We start from the raw sequence: 23,473 nt of genomic DNA, 5'->3' as shown, positions 1-23,473 counted from the left end.
TCACTCCTAAACTAAACATGTAGCCTATCAAGTAGATCCTTTATCTATAAATTATTGAAACCTCCCCTGAACTTTTTTGATACACTTACAAGTATACCCCCCTCTAGTAGAATCTTCTAAAAACGGCATGAAAATGTCTAAAATACCCATAATTACTATTGAGGCTAGTTTCTATAAGAGGAAAAAATAATACAAACTTTTGAACAACAAAAACAAAAAGAATTTAAAGTTGCAGCTTTACCTTTGAGTGATCGATATGAAGGGAAAAATTGAAAAATAAATAAATTTCAGAAAAGAGATTGGATGGGTTTGGGGTAGTGATTCATATGAAGAGAAAATTTGGAAAATAAATATTTTTGTAAAAATAATTGTGTTAGCACCCAATTTTTGCTCAGTCCACCGCCTAAACCTCTAATTCAACCTAGATTCCCAATCAGAACCTTCTGATACATCTGAAACAGCCAAAAACCCCAAAAAACCCGAATTTCACCTCAAGAACCCTCAGATCCACCGTTATACATGCTTGATACCTACCCGATGGCCCTAATCAACCCCCACTTACATCTCAACCATTAGATTAGACATAACCATCAGACCCAGAAGCTCCTAAGACACCTATTCATGAAATTTGAAATCAAAATTCCTCCGTTCACTCATTCATCAAGCAAAGATTCCATTTTAACCCCTTTGCTTAGGCTAAACCCTTAGAACCCATATTCCCTTGATTTGGACACATCCGAACTGATCAAACCACATCATTAAACTCCAGACACATCAAAACACCTGCCCATAAAGTTTTAGCACTAGATTCCCGTGTCTGCTCGTCCATCAAACAAAGATTTTGTTCCAACATCTCGTTGATCCAAATCCCTATGACCTTGACCTTCTAAGACTAATCAGACCTCATCATTAGAACCCGTACACCCCCAAATACCCACCTGTGAAATTTCCGCCCCAAACACCTTCATTTATCCTCGATCACACAAAGATTCCATGTCAATGCTCTAAATTGACTGGATTCTATATCTGCCTAATCTGGGCCTGTTGGCTCAATCTAACCTTACAAATCACCTCAGATTACCCAAAAATCCTACCTTGTGAAATTTCATCCAAAATAAACCTTGTTTCCTCCTTGATTACATAAAGATTCCGTTTTGATGCCCTAGATTAACCAAATTGAGCCCTTTCTAGACCTGTCCAATCCGGGCCCAGTTGGGCCAATCTAACCCTACCAATCAACCCAAAATGCCCAAAAACCCCACCTTGCCAAATTTTAGCCAAAAATACCCTTATTCATCCTTTCATATAAAAAGATTCCGTTTTGGCAAAGGCTCACTTATACAAACCTCTTCAGCATACAATCATATCTCAACCCTCAATTTTCTGATAAAAAAATCCCCACCATTGAAACAAACCTAGCCTGGCCCCTTTAAACCTAGTTTGACCCAACCTTTTAAAAATTACTAAAATACCCTAATGTTTCCCCAAATCATAAAATTACGCCTGCCTCCCATATAAATTCAACGTAAGCTTCATTCGCCTTCCTTCTAGTGCCAGGAGGCCGACAAGACCACTGTCAAGGGATTTTCTAGAGAAGTCTACTATTCATCGTCTTCTCCCTCCGAAGATGAACCAATGACGACTGCCTTAAGTTTCTCTCATCGCAGTTCTCTATGTTCGTTGTGCACCATCAACAAGAATAGATGACTTACGGCGATGCAATCCTTCTCTGATTCCCTATTTTGATTTTAAGAGAAACCCAAACTCTTCCTGTCCCGTTTACCTCCATAGTTTTCCTTCTTATTACCCCATTGTTGTTCCTCTACCATTCTAATCATCAATCAAGCTCCTACTCTGTGAACTCTGTTGTTCGAACTGGTGGCTATCCCGATTGAAATCCAAGAAAATCATTACTAGTCGAATGCTAACAATCCTATATCGGATTGTGATGAGGGGTGATTTGGCCCGACCTGTTAAACAGCAAACACGTGGATGTGACCTGCCAACTAGGCTATAATTCAACACACTACCACCTCAGCACTTTCGACCACATCGAGGGGCCAGGCCACCTCGGGTGTCTCGAGAACCTTGGTACGGACCAAGGTCCAAGTAGCTCAGGATTTCCCAGTCTAATGAGGACACATGTAGCAAACTTCTAGAAGCTTGCCAGTTGTCTCCGACCTCTTCGGGATCACGCCACATGACTATAGGTCTTAACCTCATTTTGCTCAGAACGGATGGATACGATAGGCCTTATCGACCAGCATGTTATCAACCTTCCAGGGCAGAATGGACTCCTAACGGCCCGGGCCAAAGATTTTGGAGGTGTTTCATGAAATCCGCGGAAACTTATCTATATAAGGCATTAGCCAAGGATCTCGAAGGTGTTCTGATTCCAGCCGAATCAGAACTAGCACCAACAGAATGTGCACTGATCTCCTCCCCAGGGTGGGAGGACATCTCAGGTCCCAACCCCTCCTCGGGGCTAGACCCCACCTCGGCATTTAGCAGCGGGTTGGCGCACACCACCACCTTCCCAGGTGTTAGATCGAAGGGATCGGCCATAGAACAACCACCAATCCGAGACCAATCAATGGCAATCACGTGCGTGAGAATTGAAAAAACCAGGTTAGTAACCAGTAGCTCAGGATAAGAGGTGAGGACCAAGCTCGGGACCCCTCAGTCCGCAACAACCAGCATTCCTTCAATGAGAATGCCAGTAACAGGGACCCGCCTCCTACTCGGGGCAGTGTTCGTGATAAAGAAAACATAGGGCCGAAACCGAGGTTAATAGCCCTAACCACGAAGCAGCGAAGAAGCGACAATATCGCAGAGCGCGCCGTACTTCAGCCCGCAAGCAGTAGCAGATAGGGGAAGGGAGGAAGTGAGCTCAGTGGCTGCACAATTGGCTCCTATTCTATTGAGTCGACCCTCCCCCTAGCACCAGAAATCCTCTAGGCCCTAAGGCCAAAAGGCTTCAAGACACCTGCACTGGAGACATATGACATGAACACCGACCTGAATGACTACGTTAATAGTTTCCTGTCTCTAATGTTACTCACCAGAGCAGATGAGGCAAGCCTATGCATGGCCTTCCCCATGACCTTTAGAGACACGGGCACACAGCTATGTCATGGTCCAAAAACCTACCATTGGGTTCAATTGGGAGCTGGGTGCAGTTCGTGGGGCTGTTTACTACCCACTTCATCACAAGTAAGAAGTGCTCGAAATCTATAGTGAGCCTTTTGAACATGGTCCAGTGCAAAAATGAGTTGATCAAAAGCTACATCATGCGGTTCAATGTGGAGTGCTTGTAGATACCCGACCTCAATCGAGCCGCTTATTGCGGAATAGAAGGGAGTCTAGCATATTGAGTTTCGTTGGCACCTCAGGTTGAACCCTTCGAAGACAATGGATAAGTTCCTCGACGAAGCTGACAAGTTCATCAAGGCGGAGGAAGCCTAGGTTAGAGCTACAACAAGGCGAGAAGCGCAAGCAAGAACATGAAGGTACCAGTAGCAACAAACATCAGCGATGGAAGAGCAAGTTGCCAAAGTGAAGTAAGTCCCCGCACAAGCGAAGTAAGTTCCCAAGACAGAAGAGCAAGTCATCACCTCGGGGTTCTAGGTCAAGTCGGCGATCTAGGACCCTACTTATTCAAAGGTTTAGCTACACCCCTCTGAATGTGAAGCGGGGTGAAGTCCTTATGGCAATCAAGGTTACCAGTTATGTTAAGTAGCTGCCTAGGATGAGAGGATACCTGGGAACCAGAAACCCCAATGTAAACTGCCATTTCCACCGTGATTTTGGGCATAGTACGGAAGGTTGCTGTAGCCTTAAGGGCAAGATCGAGGAGTTGATCCACTACGGATACCTGAAGCACTTTATCAAGCTTGAAGACAGGGAAGCAACAGACCGACCAATATAAGGACACACCAAAGTCGGGGTGATCAATATGATCACCAGCAGGTCTATTTTACCAGGGTGCAATACAGTAGCAGCAGGCAAAGCGACACTCCGGAAGCTGAAGCATGAAGATGTGAACCCACCGAAGCGACCTTGAGTGGAGGAGGGAATCTATTTCACCAAGGACGATGCACGCATGATTCAGTATCCGCATGATGACACCCTCGTGGTTAAGCTAGTAATTAACGACTTCGAGGTGAAGCATATATTGGTAGACTCTGGGAGTTTGGCGGACATTTTGCTCATGGAGGCATTTGATAAGCTACAGTTGGAGTGGAAAGATTTGTAGCCAGCAAACACACCCCTGGTCTGGTTCAACGGAGATGTGGTGAAGCCCCTTGGCCGAATTATGATCCCGATTGCAGTAGGAACCTAGCCCAACTCAGTACGCTTCAAGCATACGTTCCTGGTGGTTGCAACTCCATCCCTTGACAACACAATCTTAGGTCGACCCATCGTGTACGCCCTACGTGCGGTGGTGTCGACTTATTACTTGTTGATGAAATTTTCGACAAGCTACGGAGTAGGGGTAGTACGAGGTAACCAGTTAGAGTCACGCAAGTCCTGCGTAGCCGTATTGAAGGGCAGGGCAATGTTGGCGGACGATGTCGAACTAGAACCAGCCCCCGAGCATACAAAGGAGCGAGCTGCCCCAATGGAGGAAACAGTCCAGGTCCTGGTCTCTGATGTTGAGCCGACGAAAACCCTCCAGATTGGCACTCACCTAAGGAACCGCTTTGGTCACAACTAGTAAGTTTCTTACTTAATAATTTAGATATTTTTGCTTGGTCACCAGCAAAAATGCCCAGCATTGACCCTAGCATCATAATTCACAAACTTAATGTGGATTCCTTAGTTAGGCCAACTAGACAAAGAAAAAGGAATCTTGCCTCGGAGTAAGGGAGGGTAGTTGATGAGGAGGTCAGGAAGCTCCTTACAGTAGACTTTGTTAAAGAGGTCCAATACCTGAGCTAGGTGGCCAACCCTGTGCTCGTGAAGAAAGCTTATAGAAAGTGGCACATGTGCATCAACTACACCGACCTCAACAGAGCCTGCTCGAAGGATTACTTCCCTCTTTCTAGAATAGATCGCTTGGTAGATGTGACCTCGGGCCATGAGTTGCTGAGTTTGATGGACGATACTCCAGTTACAACTAGATTAGGATGGACCTAGCCGACCAGGACAAGACTGCATTTGTAACTGAATTTGGGCTATACTATTATAAAGTGATGCCCTTGGGACTAAAAAATGCTGGAGCAATGTTCCAGCGTCTTGTAAACAAAATTTTTTAACCTCTTATTGGAAATAAAATTGAATGTTATGTTGATGACATGGCGTGAAGACCCAATTTTCCAACTCTTTACTTGATGATTTAAATTATGTTTTTTAAATTCTAAGGAAATATAACATGAAACTCAACCCAAACAAGTGTGTCTTTGGGGTCACATCGGGCAAATTTCTTGGCTATATAGTGAACCAGCTTGGCATTGAGGCCAACCCGGTCAAAATAAAGGCCATTCTAGATACGAGACCATCTTGGAACATCAAAGAAGTACAAATGCTAGCTGGTTGGGTAGCCGTCTTAAACCGATTTATGTCTAAATCGGAAGGTCGGTTTCTATCCTTCTTTAGGAAATAAAAAAGAACAAGGAATTTGAATGGTCTGACGAGTGCCAGTTCGCATTCGACGAGCTGAAAAAATACCAAAGTACACCACCGGTTTTAACCTGACCCGAAGTTGGAGACGAGTTGAGGTTGTACCTCTTTGCGAGTGACAAGGTGGTCAGCTTGGTACTAATCCGAGAATTAGACTAGGTCCAACGACCCGTCTACTATATAAGTATAGTTTTGCAGGCAATAGAGACAAGGTACCCTGACATCGAGATGCTAGCCTACGCCCTGGATATCGCGGCTCGGAAGCTACTCCCCTACTTCCAAGCTCACACAACCGTCGTCCTCATCGACAGACCCCTAAAGCATGTCTTATAGAAGCCCGAGGTCTCATGCAGACTGATGAAGTTGGCCATCAAGCTGAGCGAGTACGACATTCGGTTCGAGCCACGCCCAACCATCAAAGCTCAAGTCTTGGCGGACTTTTTCATGGAATGTACGTTCAACATGTCGACCCCTAAGGTGGATAAGTTGACTAGCACGTCGGAGGCATCAACCAGCGTGGCACCGGTTCTGGTCAAGGAAAACCCAGCCTTGGATGAGGAGCCCGAGATCCTCCACGTTGATGGCTCATCTAATCAATGAGGAAGTGGTGTTGGACTCATATTGTACGAGCCAAGCGCAGTGAAGCTGGAGTATGCTCTCTGGTTCGGATTCGAGACACCAAACAACGAGGCATTGATAGCTGGGCTGCACTTGGTGAAGGAGGTTGGCACGAAGCATGTCGTGGTGTGCAACGATTCCCAGCTAGTCGTGAAGTAGGTAAATGGTGAGTATGAGGCTCGGGAACCTGTCATGATGGCTTATTTAGCCAAAGTGAGGAAACTCCTGCCTGGCTTCCACTCTTCGTTTATCCGACAAGTACCAAGGTCTAAGAACGCTGAGACTGACACACTATCGAATTTGGCGAGCACAAGCGACAACACAATGAGGATGTTGTGTTGCAAGCAAAACTGCCTTGACCCAACATTCTCGGGGGGCAGAAGAGGTCACTACCGTGTTGCAAGCAAAACTGAGCCAGGTCAACCCGCTTATTGATTATCTGCTCCACGAGACCCTACCAGTAGATCGTAATGCAACTTGGAGGGTAGAGCATCAATTAGCCCAGTACATCCTTATCGATGAGCGACTGTACAGGAGATCCTTCAGGTTCCCCTACTTGCTCTTCTTACGGCCCTTAGAAGCAAACCGAGTACTGCATGAAATCCATGAAGATCTCTGTGGAGGACACCTGGAGGGTAGGGCACTCGCCCAAAAAGCGCTAAGGCAAGGGTACTATTGGCCCATAATGAAGGCGGATGCACTCGAGTTCGTCAAGAAGTGTGACAATTGCCAGAGGCACGCCAATATCCTTCATCAGCCTGTTGCCGATCTGAAGTACTTGAACAACCTGTGGCCTTTTGTCCAGTAGGGAATAAATATCCTTGGTCCATTCCCACCGGCAACCGGGCAGAGGAGATTTCTGGTCGTGGCAGTGGATTACTTCACAAAGTGGGTGGAAGTCGAGCCGTTTGTGACGATCACAGCCCACAATGTGTAGAACTTCTTCTGGAAGAATATAGTGTGCCGCTTCAGATTACCCAAGGTGCTGATTTCGGATAATGGGAAGCAATTCGAAAACATCAAGTTCCAAAATTAGTGCGCCAAGATGGGGATCCAATAGAACTTTACATTGGTAGTGCACCCACAAGTGAATGAACAGGGCCATCCTCCACTGACTGAAAGCTCACTTAGCACAAGCTAAGGGTTTGTGGGTGGACGAGCTGCCTAGTGTCCTTTGGTCCTACAGGACGACCATCAAGGCTGCAATGGGCGAGACACCATTTAACTTGACGTACAGGACGAAGGCTGTCATCCCAATCGAGATCGAAGTACCGACCCTGCAACTAGAGGCGTATAACGAGGAGGCCAATGACGACGAGCTTCGGACAAACCTCGACCTGATCGAAGAGGTACGCGACCTGGCCTACATCCGGACTACGGCCTACCAATAGCGGGTAGCTCGATATTACAATGCTTGAGTCAAGAGACGCTAGTTCTGAGTTGGCGACCTTGTACTCCAGAGGTAATGGTACCTGAGCCCGGCGTGGGTAAGCTCGGACCGAATTGGGAAGGTCCGTAGAAAATGAGATTGATTTTTGGTGAAGGCACCTACAAGCTTGAGACGTTGGAAGGGAGGCAGGTACCCCGTGCTTGGAACGTTGACAACTCGAGGAGGTACTACCTTTGAGCTCGAGAGTAAGACATCCACAAAATTTCTCTAAGTCCAGAAGATCAGTGAGCTGGTTAGGTTGCACTCTAGCTAAAAGTTACAATGGAGAGTGGACTACGAGTCGCTCTCAATGCCCAAGTGCTATGGCGCCGATATAATAAGTAACCTTGGTGCTAAAATAAGACCCAGTCGCTTCTAAGCATGGGCAACAAACAAACCCAACTCACGCCTCATCGCTGCATAGGCAGGTTGGGCACATACCCTACAACGTCTACCCACCTCGGCGTATATTGACTTCGGGTTATCCCTTACCATGCCTAGTTTGTCAGCTCGGCACCTCGGGTAACCTATACTTAGAAATTTTTTTGCAAATCTATGTTATTGTAGGTGAAGTGACAAAAAAGAGGCACTTCATTACTTTGTAACCAAAAAGTAGTTCTAGTACAAGCATCAAAAAAAAAAAGAGAAGAAAAGAAAGTCTACTGAACCGAGCTTAGAGGCTCGGTATATGTTGTATATACAAAGGGGTCCAAGAAAAGAGGCAATATATCAGTCTTCTCGGGGCTCCTCGCCCCCACCCTCAACATCTTCGGGAGAATCTCTCATCGGTTCCTTCTCCACAACATCTTCAGCAACACCAACGTCATCGGTCTCCATGGCTTTTCCAGTGGTAGCACCCGACCTACTCAACTTCTCGATAGTTTCCTCGTTGAAGTTCTCATCACTCTCCTCCTTAGAGTCAGGGTTCTCTTTCTTGGATTTTAGGACCATTTTCGTGGTGACCCCGACAGTGGTGACAGCTCTGAGGTCGAGCTGAGGGAAGGCACGCCTGACTAACCAGTGGCAAAGCTTGAAGCCCTTCTAGAAGGCCAACGTAGTGGTCTCGTCACGAAACTTATCGAATTTAAGAGAATCCTTGTAGGCCTAAACTGCAAGGACCTCGACATTTCTGATCTTCTGAGTTAGAGCATCCTTGAGATTAGCAAAATCTTTTTGGGCCTCCTCGAGCTGCTTCTTCGCCTCTTCGACCTCACTCTCCAGCTCGTCAGCATGCCTTTTCTGTACCTTCACATCGCCCTCAAGCTTTTGGATATGACCAACTGCCTTCACCAACTTACTCTCAGTAGCTTGTGCCTTGGCCTCGTAAGCAAATGCCTTAGCCTCGGCAACCTGCACCCTGGTAGAGTGCAGCTCAGAGTGCTTGAGAAAGGAGTGAATCGTGGAGTTCGTCTACAAGAAAGAAGAAGACAATGAGTTTAAGTGAGGAGAAAGGAAAAACACAAGCATGAGTATAGCTTGGAGGTCGGGGGAACGTACCACCATGAGATGACCTAAAGCTTTTGTGGCGAGCTGATGGGGGGATAGTTCGGCGTGCTTTAAAACCCCGTCGGGGAAGATAACCTCTTTGCTCCTGGCAACGGCGGCCCGAGCATTGAACACTATGGTTTTCCTTGGGGTCTGGCGAGGAACCACCGACTTTAGGATGACTGGGCCGAGGCTCTTGCAGCATCGTTGCTCAGGCCAAAATTTCGATTCAGGTACGTCTCTTCTCCTCTATGATTTTCCCTTTTTAGTTTATTTACTTACTTTATTGTATTCTTCTCATCCCCTGCTGAACAACATTCGATCATCAGCCATAGAGACGGCAATGAAGCTCTGCTGAGCCGACCTCTATAAAATCATTTGTTGGCAACGAATCTAGTGATCACGATATGTGCTTGTTTGCCATTTGAACTATTGGTTTTGTTGCTTCAAATGTTGTTTCCCATGTCTCAAATTTCCTGATTCTTGTTATTTACAATTAAATTGATCTGTTATTTGCTTAGAAGCAGTTTAAGTTTCATCGTGCTTCACTTTATTGTCTATTCTGCATGAATACAGTGTTCACCGTGAGTATATGCGTAATTGCTGCTTGATATACTTGCCATATTATTTGGAAGTAAATAATAATTTACGTTGGGTGTCAAATATCTCTTTGCTGCGGTGTGTTGTGCTGTCGTGCTAGATGGACAGAGCGGGAAGGATCCCCAATCCGATCTTATGGGTTGAACCTACATGTGTTGTGCTAGTTGAATTCTGTGAAGGTCACAAGTGTGAGACTCTGGATTACCTGAGATCATTACATGAAGAGGATTGATTCAGTAAGCAAAGAAAAAGATGGGAGGGGAGCGTTTACGAGACCCATAGCCGAAAGAGGGAGAGAGCCGACTCTAAGGAACGAAATAAATATAAGAAAAGAAAAAAAAAAAAATAGATAAAGACTCTGGATTGATGTCAAATCCACGAATAGGATGTGGTTTTAGGGGAGGTACTAATATAGTAGAAGGGGCTGCAATTTCAGATTTCTGAGTAAATTGAAGTCCACTTATATCTAATTTTTTCAATGTTCTCTGACTGGTTGTACATATTAAATGAGACTTGCGGATCAAATCCCACTGTCACCATTGGTTGGGGTGATAATCACATTGCTGTAGCGCTATGGCTCTTCCTTGAAGGTATGAGAGAGAGAGAGAAATAGTCGGTGCTGACCATTATTATGGGGACACTAAATGAAAGTGGTCGGGCTGGGGAGTCAAATCTTCTAGATGGTCGTGGTCAGATTGGGCCATGTTTTACTTGTTGGTTGAATCACTACTCTCTCCGTGTTGATCAGCACAGTAGTGGTCACAGTATATGTGAGTTCAAATAAAAACACTGTCCATGCCAAAAATCAACATGCATTTTGCTTTGGCCCAATTGATAGTCTGATTTGGAAATTGTTTGTACAAGAAACTTATATCCACCATCCTATTAAATGCAATAAAAAAATTGGAGGATATGGGAAAAGTAGGATAAGCACCTACCCCAACTGTACTTTGGGCCTAAAAATTTTGATCATGGATTGAACTGTCATTCTCTCTATTTTTATTCTTTTTATGCTTGACCTAATTTATCCATGCATAGGGGGATGTTATAGTTCAGTCCACCCCTATAGTGGAGTTAAGAATTTGTGATATCGGTTTTAGCAAATCTGGGTAGTTAACTTGAGATTTAAGAGGTATTTTCTGCTTGGAGAGTAGTAGAATAGTAGATAGCGAAACAGTGAAAAAACAAAAAAAAGGAAAATAATAAAAAATAAAAAATTGTAAAAATCACATAATAGTATATAAAAAATTATTTAAGAAATTTGATTAAAAAATAATTAATAAATAAATAGAGTTCTATAAGAAAATAACAGTAATATAAAAATAAATAAAATAATAATAATTAATAAAATAAAAAAATATAATTAGGAGGGTTTCTTTTATGGTGTTTTATTCTTCACGTGTTTTGTTTATCATGTTGTTAGTCAATTGAATGCTTTTTTCTTTTTCATAGTATTCTTGCTTGTTTGGTATCTCATGTGGGCCCCACCCATTGGACCCGGGAAAGGGTGCCTTACCCCTTCCCTCTTCCATCCGAGTCTTATCCGAACTGATTGGATTGGTGCCTAGGGTTTTGGAGTCACTATTAAAACGAAGCATTTTAAAAATCTTTCTTGGATGTCTCATCACCTCCATTTCCTAATTTGATGGGTAGCGACTCCATTTTCAACCCAAGTGGCGAAGTGAATTAGTTTTTCCGATGCTCACAAATTGCATGGATATTTTAGACATTTTCAAGCCTATTTTTAGAAGATTCTACCAAAGGGGGTTTATCTACAATTGTGTTGCAAAGTTCAGAGAAAGTGATTGTAATTATTAAACTTCAAGGGTGGTTATATCAACAATCAAAAACTTTAGGGGAGGTTTCAATAATTAATCGAAAATTTTCCTAATATAGCTAGGGGTGGATTTGATATGAGCTGAGCCGAATAGTATGAGGCTCGAGTTCAGTTCGCCTAGGAAGTATAAGACTAGAGCTCGAGCTTGAGCTCGGTTCGAGCTAATATTATTTTCTATATATATTCAAGCCAGCTCGCAAGTCTCACGAGTTGAGCTCCATTAGGCTTAAACTCAACTCATTTATTAATCGAACCTGTAATCTGGGCTCAAGCTCAAAATCGACTTCAGTTGAAACTGAGCCGAGCCGAGCTTGAGTAGCTCGTGAAGAACTCGGCTCGTGGCCACCCCTAAATATGGCACAAGGAATTTACATGGATAGAAAAACAAAATTAAATAAGAGAGATGTTCGTGTGGGTTTCCTTCGTTTCATTTAGTAGGCTGCACTTGGAACTTTGGAAGGAGTGCAAATGCTCAACCGTTGTAAATTTGCGATTCGGTTCATGTTTGTAATTGAAAAGAGATAGAAAAATGCATCACTTTTTGATGCAAAAATGTATGTGCCATGATTTGCATCGAAAATAAGAGCAAATTTTGCTCTCAACAAAAATGAAAGGAATCTTCGCTTTCATTCTCAGTCGAGGTAACTGCCTTCGATTTCTGAGAGGTAACTCTTTTCTCGTTTCGATCTCTGCTCTCTCATTATGATTTTTTTTTTTCGTTTAGGGCGTCTAGTTGGAAGAGAGATCCGTCTTCGTCTTCAGGCAAATCTGCTTTCGTTTACAGAGAGACAACTCTGATCTGCCTTCGTTTTCAGGTTGCCTTTGATCTACTTCGTTATTTGTTGGATTTTTCTTTTTGAAGAGAGGGTCCTGACTTCTTCGTTTTCAGGTCGCCTTCTTCAGTCCTATTGATCTTCATTTCTGAGCGTGATAATTTGCAAGGAAAGCAAAGGTATTGTTTTTATCCTTTTTCAAGTTTCATCCATCTCTTTGCTGCTTAATTAAATCCAATTTCCAATTGTATTTTAGAAGTATCAACAGTTGAAACATTTTCAACTTGACTGTATAAGGATGATATAAGATAATTAAAAGAAACGTGTGACTGGAACCTTGACTATTGGTGCTGTTTCCTGCATAAATGGAAAAACTAGTGTTTCAATCAGACAGATATCCTATAAAAAAATCAGACAGATTGAAAAGAAATGTGAAATTCAATTGAAAAGCATGCTTAGGTCTGTTTTGTCTGATTCAATTGAAAAGAAATGTGTGTAATTTGCTCAGAATTAGAATGAAATGGAAGACAACTGAAACCCACAAATAATTTGATATGGGGAAAGAAAATACATGAAGCATAAGAACTTATTACTTATTAGGATGATAAGGAAAAAAACCTCAGGAGAACCCACTAATAATTCCCCCCCCCCTTCTTGTTAGTTTTTCTTCCTTGTGGATAAGGTGGGTTTAGTGGGTAGTGGGTTTGTGAGTAGGAGTTTTACCAACTATTAAGCTATCTGGCACCTGTAAATATTTTGCAGCAGTCCTTGTCAAAGTACATATATGACAGCTGTTTGAATTTGCATACATAATTATAGGTAATCTACATCAACAGATGTGGTAGTTCTAGACTTTGAACAGTTAGAAGATAACCGCATGCCAACTGCTACAGTGTAGAAATATTCAGGAAGAAAGACCATGGCTTGAGAAAGGATGGCCAATTCCTTTCTTATCTCCCTTGATGTGAAATTTCTCTTGTTTTATTATTCAAAGTCATGTTTCAGGCTTTCAGCCACTGAGCCACAAGGGGGTTCTCGTTTAATGCATTTATTTACCTCAGGGGTAGTGATAATGTCTGGTCCCCCTCTCCCTAACAATTAAAAGTATGTGCCCTCCAAGAACATTGTAATACATATACCCATGAGATAAATAAACATCAGCATTAGGAAAATAAAAAAAAAACATATTATAATGGTTAAAGTTGTAATAAAAATCCACAAATGTATGTTGCATTATGGGAAAGCTACATGTGCTATATGCTTCACACCTACAGGATATGTACACGATGAGAGATTCATAAGACCGCTACCCAATATAAAGTAATGGAGATCTTTGTAAAGAAACTTTATATTATTAAACACTTGAACTACTACTGCATTGTCAACATGAAACAGGCTATCTGTTGAAATATCGTGTACTAATGGAAATATATAAAATATTAGGAAAAGGAGTAGAGGCTGTTTTAAGGAATTTAGAATAGGTAGGATAAGAAGAAGATGATAAAGGGGAAAGCTCCTGTTTTATTTGACAAGAGAAGAATAAGAAGATGATGTACTGACGGAGTCCCTGCCGTTGATGAAGAAGTAGAAGGAAGAAAAGAGGTGGAACCCCTGTTCAACGAACCAGTTAAAAGAGGAAAAAAAAAAGAATAAGGAAGACACCTAGAGCCTGAGTTTCTGCGTTCTATAAAAAAAGAAGATAAAAAACCCAGAATCTGACTTTCCAGATTTTATAAAAAGAAGATGCAAAATCTAATAAATGGCCTTTTAGTTTCTACGGAAAAGCCATTTCTCAGGGTTGTTTCTATAATCAAGTCTATAAAAACTGGACTAAAAATGCAATTGTCTTCTGAGAATTATATTCTAACTAGAATCCAGATTCTATAATGCTATCTATATTCTTAAATGTTTTTATCATGTGGACTGAAGCAGTTATAGGGTTTTGGTTGCTACAAGGGATTTTTTAAGAGAAAAAAATGAACAATATATCTCAAGTCCTTTGCCCAAAATTACTTCTTCTATTTTCTATTTTATTACTGTTAATGCCTTTCTTTTGGTTGTTTGAATACCTACCTTGGGCAGCTGCTTGGTAGCATCATCTCATCCTGACTCACCGTATTAGACATCATACAAAACCACCATAGAAAGAATCCATAAGTTGTTCTATATCGAAAAATTAACCATATTCACAGGCTAATTCTTGGATCGCTAGGCTGTGAGAGGCTCTACAGTTGATACTTTTGTCTACTAGCAATCAGAAACTGCAAGTAATTGGGCCTTAACTAGATTCCATGAAAAATTTCTAATTAACTGATTTATTTAATCGATTCCCAATGTTTTTCTCTTAAGCAAGAGATATTTTTTTTGTTTGTGTAAAATGATACCTTACAACTCACAAGTGCTTTAAGCACTCTAAATATGTTAATCATAACATGTGTGCATGTATATATGTGTTAGGATTCACCTTTGAAGTTTAACTTGGTCTTCAATGGAGAGTCCTACTTCAATTACTATGTGAATTGAAAATTGTTAATGTAAGGTGTCTCTCAAGATGTGCGGCATTTCTGTTATACTTTTATATGTAGCTCTCATAATTGAGGTTGATCACTTCATCGTGCTTGATAAGCCTCAAGGTTTAAGCATCTTAGGGAATTTTGAAACACTTTTATGGATGCACAGATGACACTAACCATACAGGACCCTGCATGGCATAGGAGGAAAGGAAGAGCTTTTGTAGATATCATCTTGCTTATGTTTTCTTTCTCTTATCATGATACTGCAGATATAATTGATTATCAACTGTTGTCTCTTCAATAGGTTCATGACATGATATTGCAGATATCGTCTTGATTATTTAGCACATTTTTCTAGGCTCAGCTTCCTCATTATCTTCTCAAAAAGCCTAGGATTTTCTTTTCTCAAGTGCTTAACTAGGGGTATGTAGGTGCAGGTTCAATAGGTGCAAAGATCAGCCAACATGGTATTATGTTTATAATGAATGAATGATATCTTCGTTACTTGTCAAAAAAGAATAAAAGGATTTTACTGACATAACTGGTGACGAATGAGGAGGTCAGCAATGGCCACATATTTATTGTGGAAACCGGTGACCCTACAAATGGATCGTTATTGTGACCCTTTAGGACAAGGAATGTGGGCTGATTAGGGAGACTGTTACTCCGTTGGCTGGGGCTCTTCCTCTATAGAAGGGATCCCCTTCCTAGGTACGGCATATCTGATTACCTTTAAACACTTCTGAGCAGGGTTCAAAAATATAGATACACCCTGATATGGTGGAAGGGTGTATCAGTACTTTGAAACTTGTGCAACTCCTTTTTTTAGGTTTTTTCATAAATAGGTCAGGGGACAGCTGGTCTTAGGCCTGTCTACCCCCTGAAATAGGTCAAAACCCCATAGGTCCTTTATTCCGTGTATTGGTGACCCACCAATACAATGTGTAACCTGATTAACCCCTTGTCATGTGGCAAAACTCCAATATAGTGGATTGGAGATGATGATGTTTGTCATCTGCAGTGCAAAACTCCAATATGTGGCAGTGCAGAGATGACATGGACTAAGAGATGTAATGCATTATACATGACCTATCTAGAGAGTTACCCTATCTAGTGGATTGGAGACAGTATTCCTATTAGTTTGCGACTTAAAACAAAGAATAATTTTTCTTTTTTTCTTCCTTCTCTAATGAGGCATTCTCATCTCATTATTTAATAAAATATCACCATTGCTGCATTTCTCTATTAATGGATTGATGATCATCAAACCTAATTGCAACCAGAGAGATGATGATGTTTGTCCATGATCTTGAATTTGCAGGTTCTACTTATTTAGCTCTCATTGCTATGGAACCTGAGAAAGTTTCCTCTTCAAAGGAAAATCCGAAAGAAGCTGCAAATTTGAAGATCATTCAATGGGAAGATTTTGAGCAGGAACTTGCTCGATTATGGAGTTTATCATCTGCACTCATCAAAGCTAAGGAGAATAAGAATTCTCTTCAACAGAAGCTCGAGTCACTTATCCAGGTAGGGCATTACATCCAATTTGACATCTTCAATTGTGCTTTGGTCTCAAAAACTAGGGATTTTATTCTCTATTTTCAAAAAATTCAGTGAAGAGTGGAAGTTTGTTTTTAAAATCTAGTGTCTTTTTCTTAATCTCTCATTGTTGAAATTCTAGGATTTTATTGATCATCCTGCTGGTTTGTGGGGAACAAAATGATGAGCAGGTAAGATCAGAATCTCTAAGTAGGTCAAATGAGCTTGAGGAAATGCGCCAAAAACTAGAGGCTCAGAAGTTGGTGATAGGAAATATGTTGATGCACTCAAAGGTTGTTGCAGAGGGTTTAAGGAACCAAGAAGAGGAGCTTACTATTGAAATTAGATCACTTCTGGTTGCTGCAAAAGTTCTTTCTATGGCTAGTAAGCAAGTGCAGGTAATTGACATTTGACAATTAATGTTGAGTTTCTATGGTGATATGGATGTTTTGGTCTGTCCAGCTTAAACATTTTGTAAGTTGTTTATAGGAGGTAGATACTATGTTTATTCTCCTGCTATTGTTAATTATTAATCTTTTAAGCAGTGTCCAACTTTTTTTTCCCTTTCTGTGCTTTCTTTTTGATAAATAACTGAATGCTTTCATTAAAAGAACAAGCCCAACTGCTCACTAGAAAAAGAAGCGCGCCAACCAGGACAAGGGAGTTGCTCCTAGGGAAGTAGCTAAGCCTCACCAGTGGCCTGAATTGGCAGAGGGTCATAAGTTGTGCCTGCATTCAATGGATGACAAGTTGGCAGTTTCCTTCCACCACTACATCTCTAAGACCCTGAATTTCAACCCTTGAATTAGAGGTTGCAATTCAATTCTTATGGAATTACCCTTAAAGCACCACCCACACCAGACAGCTAAGAATGAGGTTACCACCATTATCCCTTAAAGCACCACCCACACCAGACAGCCCTGGATTTCCAGTCCCTTTGTTTGGGTTTTGGATGGGATGTTTTTATTTAATAACAATTTCTATGCATTTGAATGTGATGACTAGAACATCACCTGTAACAAGTTTAAATATATCACTATCCTTTATAATGTCAATTGTAGACTTGCAACATATTGGAAAAATAGTGAAAGCAAGCACTAAGAGACTACAAAATTAATTTAGTTTCTTTTGCTTCATTTGCTATCATGGTTGAAAATAAACACTGCTGCTGCAGACAATCTGATCAAGTTCTGGTTGCAGGAGGCAAATAGATTATTAGCTGGAGAAAGAGGTTATATTCATCTAGAAAATTTGCTGATGATGCTAAAGAAAAGGAGACAATATATGATAGCCCAAGTTTCAACTCTTTACCCTGTAAAGCCCTTAACTGAATCAACATATGTGGAAAAGCCTAATTCATCTTCTAACAACAGTAAATCAGGTAGTATTTTCATACGTGGTGAAATTTTAAAGGTTATTCATTTTTCATTAAGAGTTGATATGGAAAAAAAAGATCATTTGTGAAAGAGTTCTGGATGACCAGGAGTCTTCGAGGTAGCATCTTAGTTGGTGCTGAAAGGTCTTGATATTATTTGTTACTACACCATCTCTTTATTGTGTAGTCTACTCCCAACTGCTCCATGATGATTGGGTAAAGAAAGCCCTTTTATTTGGGTAGTTCTTAAATGAACAACAGGGAACGGCTAATTATGTGGGAAGGGATACGAAAATATATACCTGCCTGAAGTCTCATGGGCAGTGTATCTGTGCTCATAATTTCCTGATTTCCAAAGAAATAATCCTTTAATCGGTCATGCTTAGCAACTTTTCATCATGTTCCACTGCATTGAAGACAAGTACTAAAATATATACTTTTGCAGGGAAATCTGCAACACCTCATAATCCAGGACCCTTGACCATTTCAGGTCTGCAATTGACTTCACTCCCTTTAAAGAAGATGAGTCTTTTCAATGATAAGAAGGAACTTCTGAAATCTGCTGGTGCTCTGGGACATGTTGCACATGTAAGTTTTTTATGTTACTTCATATGATGTAATTCCAATTAAGCGTTCTTCTTGTTAGTAGTTTTTAATTCTCAAACCATGCTAATTTTCCAGATGTAGAAGATTTTGACTTTTCAATGTTTCTCCTTTTATTCATGACTCATTTGGGCCCCTTCATAGAAATCTGTCCATGAACTCTGGTCCAAATTCTATGCAGAATAAAAATTCATCATTTTGGTTGTCTTGCAGGCAGTTTCACTTATTGCCTCTTATTTAGATGTTCCTTTGAGGTACTCTCTCCGCTTGGGAGGTTCACGTTCATATATCATTGATCATGCACCTTCAGTTGAACCAATGCCATCCGATTCAACATCAAGTTTACTACCTTCAACAAATCCTAAGCCAACAGAATTTCCTCTCTTTCTAGAAGGCCAAGATACAACGAGAGCAACTTATGCTATATTCTTGTTGAACAAGGTGTGTGTGCTTTTTCTAGTTTGTCATCTCTTTATTTCTTGTTGTTGTTTGGTAAAGTTGCCGTGGAATGTTTCTAGTGTTTCCTGGAGTGAAAAATAGTCGGCCTTTGTTATACCAGAAATGTTAGTAAACCCCATGTTAGAAGCTGCTGCCATAGTTTTCAAGTCGACGCCTAGGCGACAAGGCACCCTTGGAGGTTTGCCTTGCCTAATTGCCAAGTAGTTTTGTACATAGAGTTATAAAATACTTTTATATTCCTAATTTTTTGATATTATAATTATAAAATAGGCATCATTAAACTAAAATATTCATTACCAAATAGGGGGTTCTACTCTGCTCCAGTAAATTTAAATTTATATTTTTTATTAATATTATGTTTATTTTTTTTTTGATTTTTTTGCATTTTTTGAAATTTCTGACATTTTTTTTGAATTTTTAGCTTTTTTTTTGGTGCCTTGCTTCAAAAAGGCATGCACCTCGCCTTGTGCCTTGGGCACAAATTGACCCTTGCGTCTTTTTTGCGCCTTGTGCTTTTAAAACACTGGTTTAATCAACACAAATATCGCTAAATGCTGTATTTTCTTCTTCTTCTTCTTCTTTTCCTATAACAAAATAGGGGTTCAGCCCTCATATTTTTTTTTTGAGTTTTCTTTTCTTTCTTCTTTTTCTTATGAATATGTTGATTTTCTGTACTTTAACATGAGGTTTGTACTTTTCTTATGAAAATTATGGATGATTATTTAAGGAAATATGGTTATGAAACCTACGGAACTACCCTAGAATATATGTTTTTTACTAAAAATATCATCGCCTAGGCGACTAGGCAACAAGGTGCTTCCTTGTCGCCTAGCAGACTCACTTTGGTTTCTTGAAAACTATGGCTGCTGCTGCTCATCTAGCTATTATTATTTAGCTGGTGTTTGGCAACAATGTGTTGCTTCAGAGCTGTTATCTGAGAAAACAGTGCTGTATCTGCTGCACCGTTTTCTGAGAAAATGCCTTCTTTTTATTGTTTGGCATTGATGCTGCCACATAGAATATTTTCTGGGGAAAGGCACTGGTTTTATTTGGTATCAGTGCTCTATAATTGTTTTCAGCATTGGTCCACATATCCGATGGTTTACATGATGCCATGTCATGGTACAGTTGGCAGCAACGGTTCCGAAAATGAGAAAACACCAAATTCGACATTCTCGAGCCACACTTTCCCGAATTCCAATTCCTGTCCGTTTTCCGGAGCAATGATTCCAAACAAAGGCTGTGTTTCTTGGCACACCGTTTTTTCTGATGTGGCACAGATGTAGAGCCATTTTCTGAAGCAACGGCATCAATGCCAAACACCGCCTTAGGCTCTCTGGATTTTGTTTCCTGTCAAGGATCTGTTAAGAATATTGGTGAAGAATATCATAAATTTTCTTTAAACATAGGCCAGGATCACCATGTTGAGTCTTCAAGAAATCTATATGGATTTCAGGTTTCTTTTTCAAATTTGTCCTCCATTTGATTCCGATGAGCTACATCTGATTCTATGTTTTATATTTTTTATCTTTATTTCAGTGGGTAAGTTGGACTTGCGCTGACTACCTCATGATTGATGCCGTATGTCAATCGCCTTGAGTTACAGGATCAATTCCTCACATGTTTTAAGATAAAATTATGACATTATATAACCTTGCCATTTATGGGTCTCATGCTCGCCTTTTTCATGCAGGATTTAGAGCAACTCTTGAATTCTATTGGGCTTATGAGTTTGGGGCCACGCCAAGTACTGGCAAATTTAAATGAGCTGTTAAGGACTATACAATCTCAGGAAATATAAAGTGACATGACATTCGAAGTATTCACTCTGACTGCTAATGCTGCTGACAACTTTGTCGATAACTGAGCTGATTTTTTTTCTCTGCCGACCCCAAATAGTTGGGATAAGCCTTCGATGATGATGATGATAACACCTTGGTTATAGAGCTCTGCGAGAATTGAGATGCCTCATATGTATAAATGTGATGATATGTTTCCTAATAACCTTTTTTGTGTAAAATACTATTTGGTTTTACTTTTACGTCTGTAAATGGGGTACATTAAACATTTTTAATCTTGAAACGAGTATATTGTTTGAACGTGTATGTTGACAAAATTTTTGAAGTAAATCCTTGTCCACTTAGTCAACTCATGTTACAATTTGAGTTTAGTGCAGACTTTATATGGGAAAGCTGATTAGGTGCTGTTCTTTTTAGTATTCACTTGTAGAGGTGTAAAGCGGGCCGGCACGGCTCGTGGGTGGCCCGTGCAAAGTGCGGCCTTGCCGTGCTCCCCCCAGTGAAAAGTTTGGGGTCGGCCCGACATGGCCCACGATCCAAGCTTGTGCGGGCCTGTGCCGTGCTGCGGGCTTGGGCTGGGCCAGGCTGCAGGCCGGGCCGTGGGTTTGGGCTGTGCTGGGTTGGGTCACAGGGCAGGAGACCTTGGGTGTGGGTCGAATTGGGCTAGACTGATTTTTTTACTTTTTTGTTGTTTTTTTTTGAAAAATTTGATTTCTTTTCTAAGTAGAAGTGTAAAACTAAAATATTTAACTTTCCTTTGAGTTTTGGGAACTATTTGAAAAATTAAGAAATGAGAAATCTAACACATAAGTGAAAAAAATGCTTAACCAAATAAGAATGATGGAATAACAAATTGGAAGAAAAATAGGAATTTTGTTTCATTTAAATTTGAATGACAAATTACGAAGCATACAATGGTTGGATACTTGGATGAATGAAATGTGAAAATGAAATAAATTAATAAAATATAAAAAATACAATATAGTTGCAAATTGAAAATACAAAATTATATTGTTAAGAAAATAACAAATAAATTAAATAAAATTAAAACAAAATTTACAATAATTTTAAAAAATAAAAAATTCTATACAACTTGTCAATTATTGTTCATGATTTTCATCATCTGCTTCAGGTGAAATATCGGGTGTAGTGTCTTGCTTTCCTTTGTCTTGTAATCTATCTTCAACATCCAGCTAATCTTTAATGTAGATGCACATCTCTATACTTTCATCATTCATGCAACTTCTCTTGTTGTCCAACACCCTAGTACTTGCACTAAAACAAGACTCCGATTGAACTGTAGACACTGGAGGGGCTAGTAGATTATGTGCCATGGTGGCGAGAATTGGATAATTTTTTGAATGTTCACTCCACCAGGCTAAAATATCAAAATTATTTGTTCCCTCACTTCATAGAAAATTTTATTTGTAAATAAAAATTAAGTCCAGTAAATGAACTTGTTGAGGTAACAGATTATTGCCTTCTATTTATTAAATAAAAAAGTTTTTCTCTTCTACTATTGGGCTCAAGTTCAAAAGTAGAAGATACTGTACAAGTTGTAGAATTATTTCCTATTACTTCAGATTCATATAAAATGTACATTTCAAATAATAAATTATTAATTTCTTCTTTTTTATTTCCAATTTCAATATTCATACTTTTACAATGTGTTTCAAGTAAAATATCTAAATCATCTTACCTAATCCTAGGATCGAATATTGTAGCTAAGCAATAAAGAGGAGAAATGTTCTCCCAATATTTTTTAAATTTATTTTCTATTATTTCAATAATACTTTTAAATTGTGGGTTATTTCTATATTTTGCAAGACAATCACTAATCACCATTAATTAATAAGGTAAATTACAACTAATTGGATAATAAATATCCGATAATTCATTAGTTGCATCATAAAAATGTTTTAAAAATCTCTTATACAAATTACCATTTCATAGTCTTCCAAATATATATCATTAGGCATTTTTGCATTATAAAAATCAGTAAGAATTTGTTTATGAGAAATACAACTTTCTAACATAGCATAGGTAGAATTCCATTTATGTTTAACATCTAATATAAAATGTTTATATTTTAAACCATAATTTTGACATAAATATTTAAATTCTTGTTTTCTTGCTCCAAAACTTTTAATAAATATAATTCAATTTCTAATTTTAGAAATATAAGTATAAATAATGTTTAAAGGATCGTGAATACATTAACTTAAGATGTGACATGCACATCTGATATGAAATAATTTACCATTTAAACATGGATTTAATTAAGATTTTAAAATATTTATTACATAATCATTATTACTAACATTATCAAAACTAATAGAAAATTGTTTATTCTCAATTCCATAAGCATGTAAAGTATTTAAAACTTTGCTGATGATGTTCATCCGATGTGTCTCAAACTAGGATTGCAATCAGATAATCATGCCAATTGGCGAAGCTGAGGTGGAAGGACGAAGCCGTGCACCAAGATTTGAAACAAGAAAGTAGTTAGAGGCCCGAGGAGTTGTTCCTCCGGTAGGCACTCCGACACTCAAGTCAGTCAAGAACAGTGTGGTCGGGCCGAGTAGTTGAGGTAAATGTGTTGGTTCAAGCAGAGGCAGAGTAACAGTATGGAGTCTAAAGAGTCAAAAGTTCTTTACCTTGAGCAGAGGTTACCTACTTATAGCTGAGGATTCGTGACTCATATGAGGCTTCTGGGGTTATCGAGATGAGGTTGTCTGCCGAGGATTCGTGTCCTCCTTATCCATACATTTCTCTCCTCTCTTGGTTGCGCTTATCCATCTTACGTGGTGCCGATGTGGCC

At 40.0% G+C, this 23,473-nt stretch overlaps 1 protein-coding gene across 4 annotated transcripts; it reads left to right on the top strand.

Moving 5' to 3' along the window:
* The first annotated feature begins 11,977 nt into the window (after positions 1-11,977).
* LOC104589618 (vacuolar protein sorting 38-like) lies at positions 11,978-20,999 on the top strand. Of its 4 annotated transcripts, XM_088902179.1 has the most exons (10): positions 11,978-12,232; positions 12,316-12,406; positions 12,481-12,543; positions 16,199-16,404; positions 16,608-16,814; positions 17,617-17,797; positions 18,237-18,379; positions 18,608-18,835; positions 20,393-20,434; positions 20,547-20,999. In XM_088902179.1, the coding sequence occupies exons 4-10, from the start codon at positions 16,225-16,227 to the stop codon at positions 20,652-20,654; spliced, it is 1,089 nt and encodes a 362-aa protein (XP_088758305.1). In that variant the 5' UTR covers positions 11,978-12,232; positions 12,316-12,406; positions 12,481-12,543; positions 16,199-16,224; the 3' UTR covers positions 20,655-20,999. The 4 variants fall into 4 exon arrangements, with proteins under 4 accessions (XP_088758305.1, XP_010246286.1, XP_088758306.1 ...); XM_010247984.3 differs by lacking the exon at positions 20,393-20,434; XM_088902180.1 differs by lacking the exon at positions 11,978-12,232 and having other exon boundaries at positions 12,239-12,406; positions 18,282-18,379.
* The last annotated feature ends 2,474 nt before the right edge of the window (positions 21,000-23,473 follow it).

The sequence above is a fragment of the Nelumbo nucifera genome, chromosome 3 (assembly GCF_055504915.1).
Source record: "Nelumbo nucifera cultivar China Antique chromosome 3, China Antique-T2T, whole genome shotgun sequence".
NCBI lineage: Eukaryota > Viridiplantae > Streptophyta > Magnoliopsida > Proteales > Nelumbonaceae > Nelumbo > Nelumbo nucifera.
The sequence above is the reverse complement of the archived record's forward strand: the minus strand, read 5'-3'. Positions and strand labels throughout refer to the sequence as shown.

Excerpts from the sequence above, each read along its gene's own strand:
- LOC104589618 (XM_088902179.1), top strand. The coding sequence starts at position 16,225 with ATGGAACCTGAGAAAGTTTCCTCTTCAAAGGAAAATCCGAAAGAAGCT. Across the intron at positions 17,798-18,236 it reads TTCTAACAACAGTAAATCAG|GGAAATCTGCAACACCTCAT; the intron begins GTAGTATTTTCA and ends ATACTTTTGCAG. Across the intron at positions 18,836-20,392 it reads CTATATTCTTGTTGAACAAG|TGGGTAAGTTGGACTTGCGC; the intron begins GTGTGTGTGCTT and ends TCTTTATTTCAG.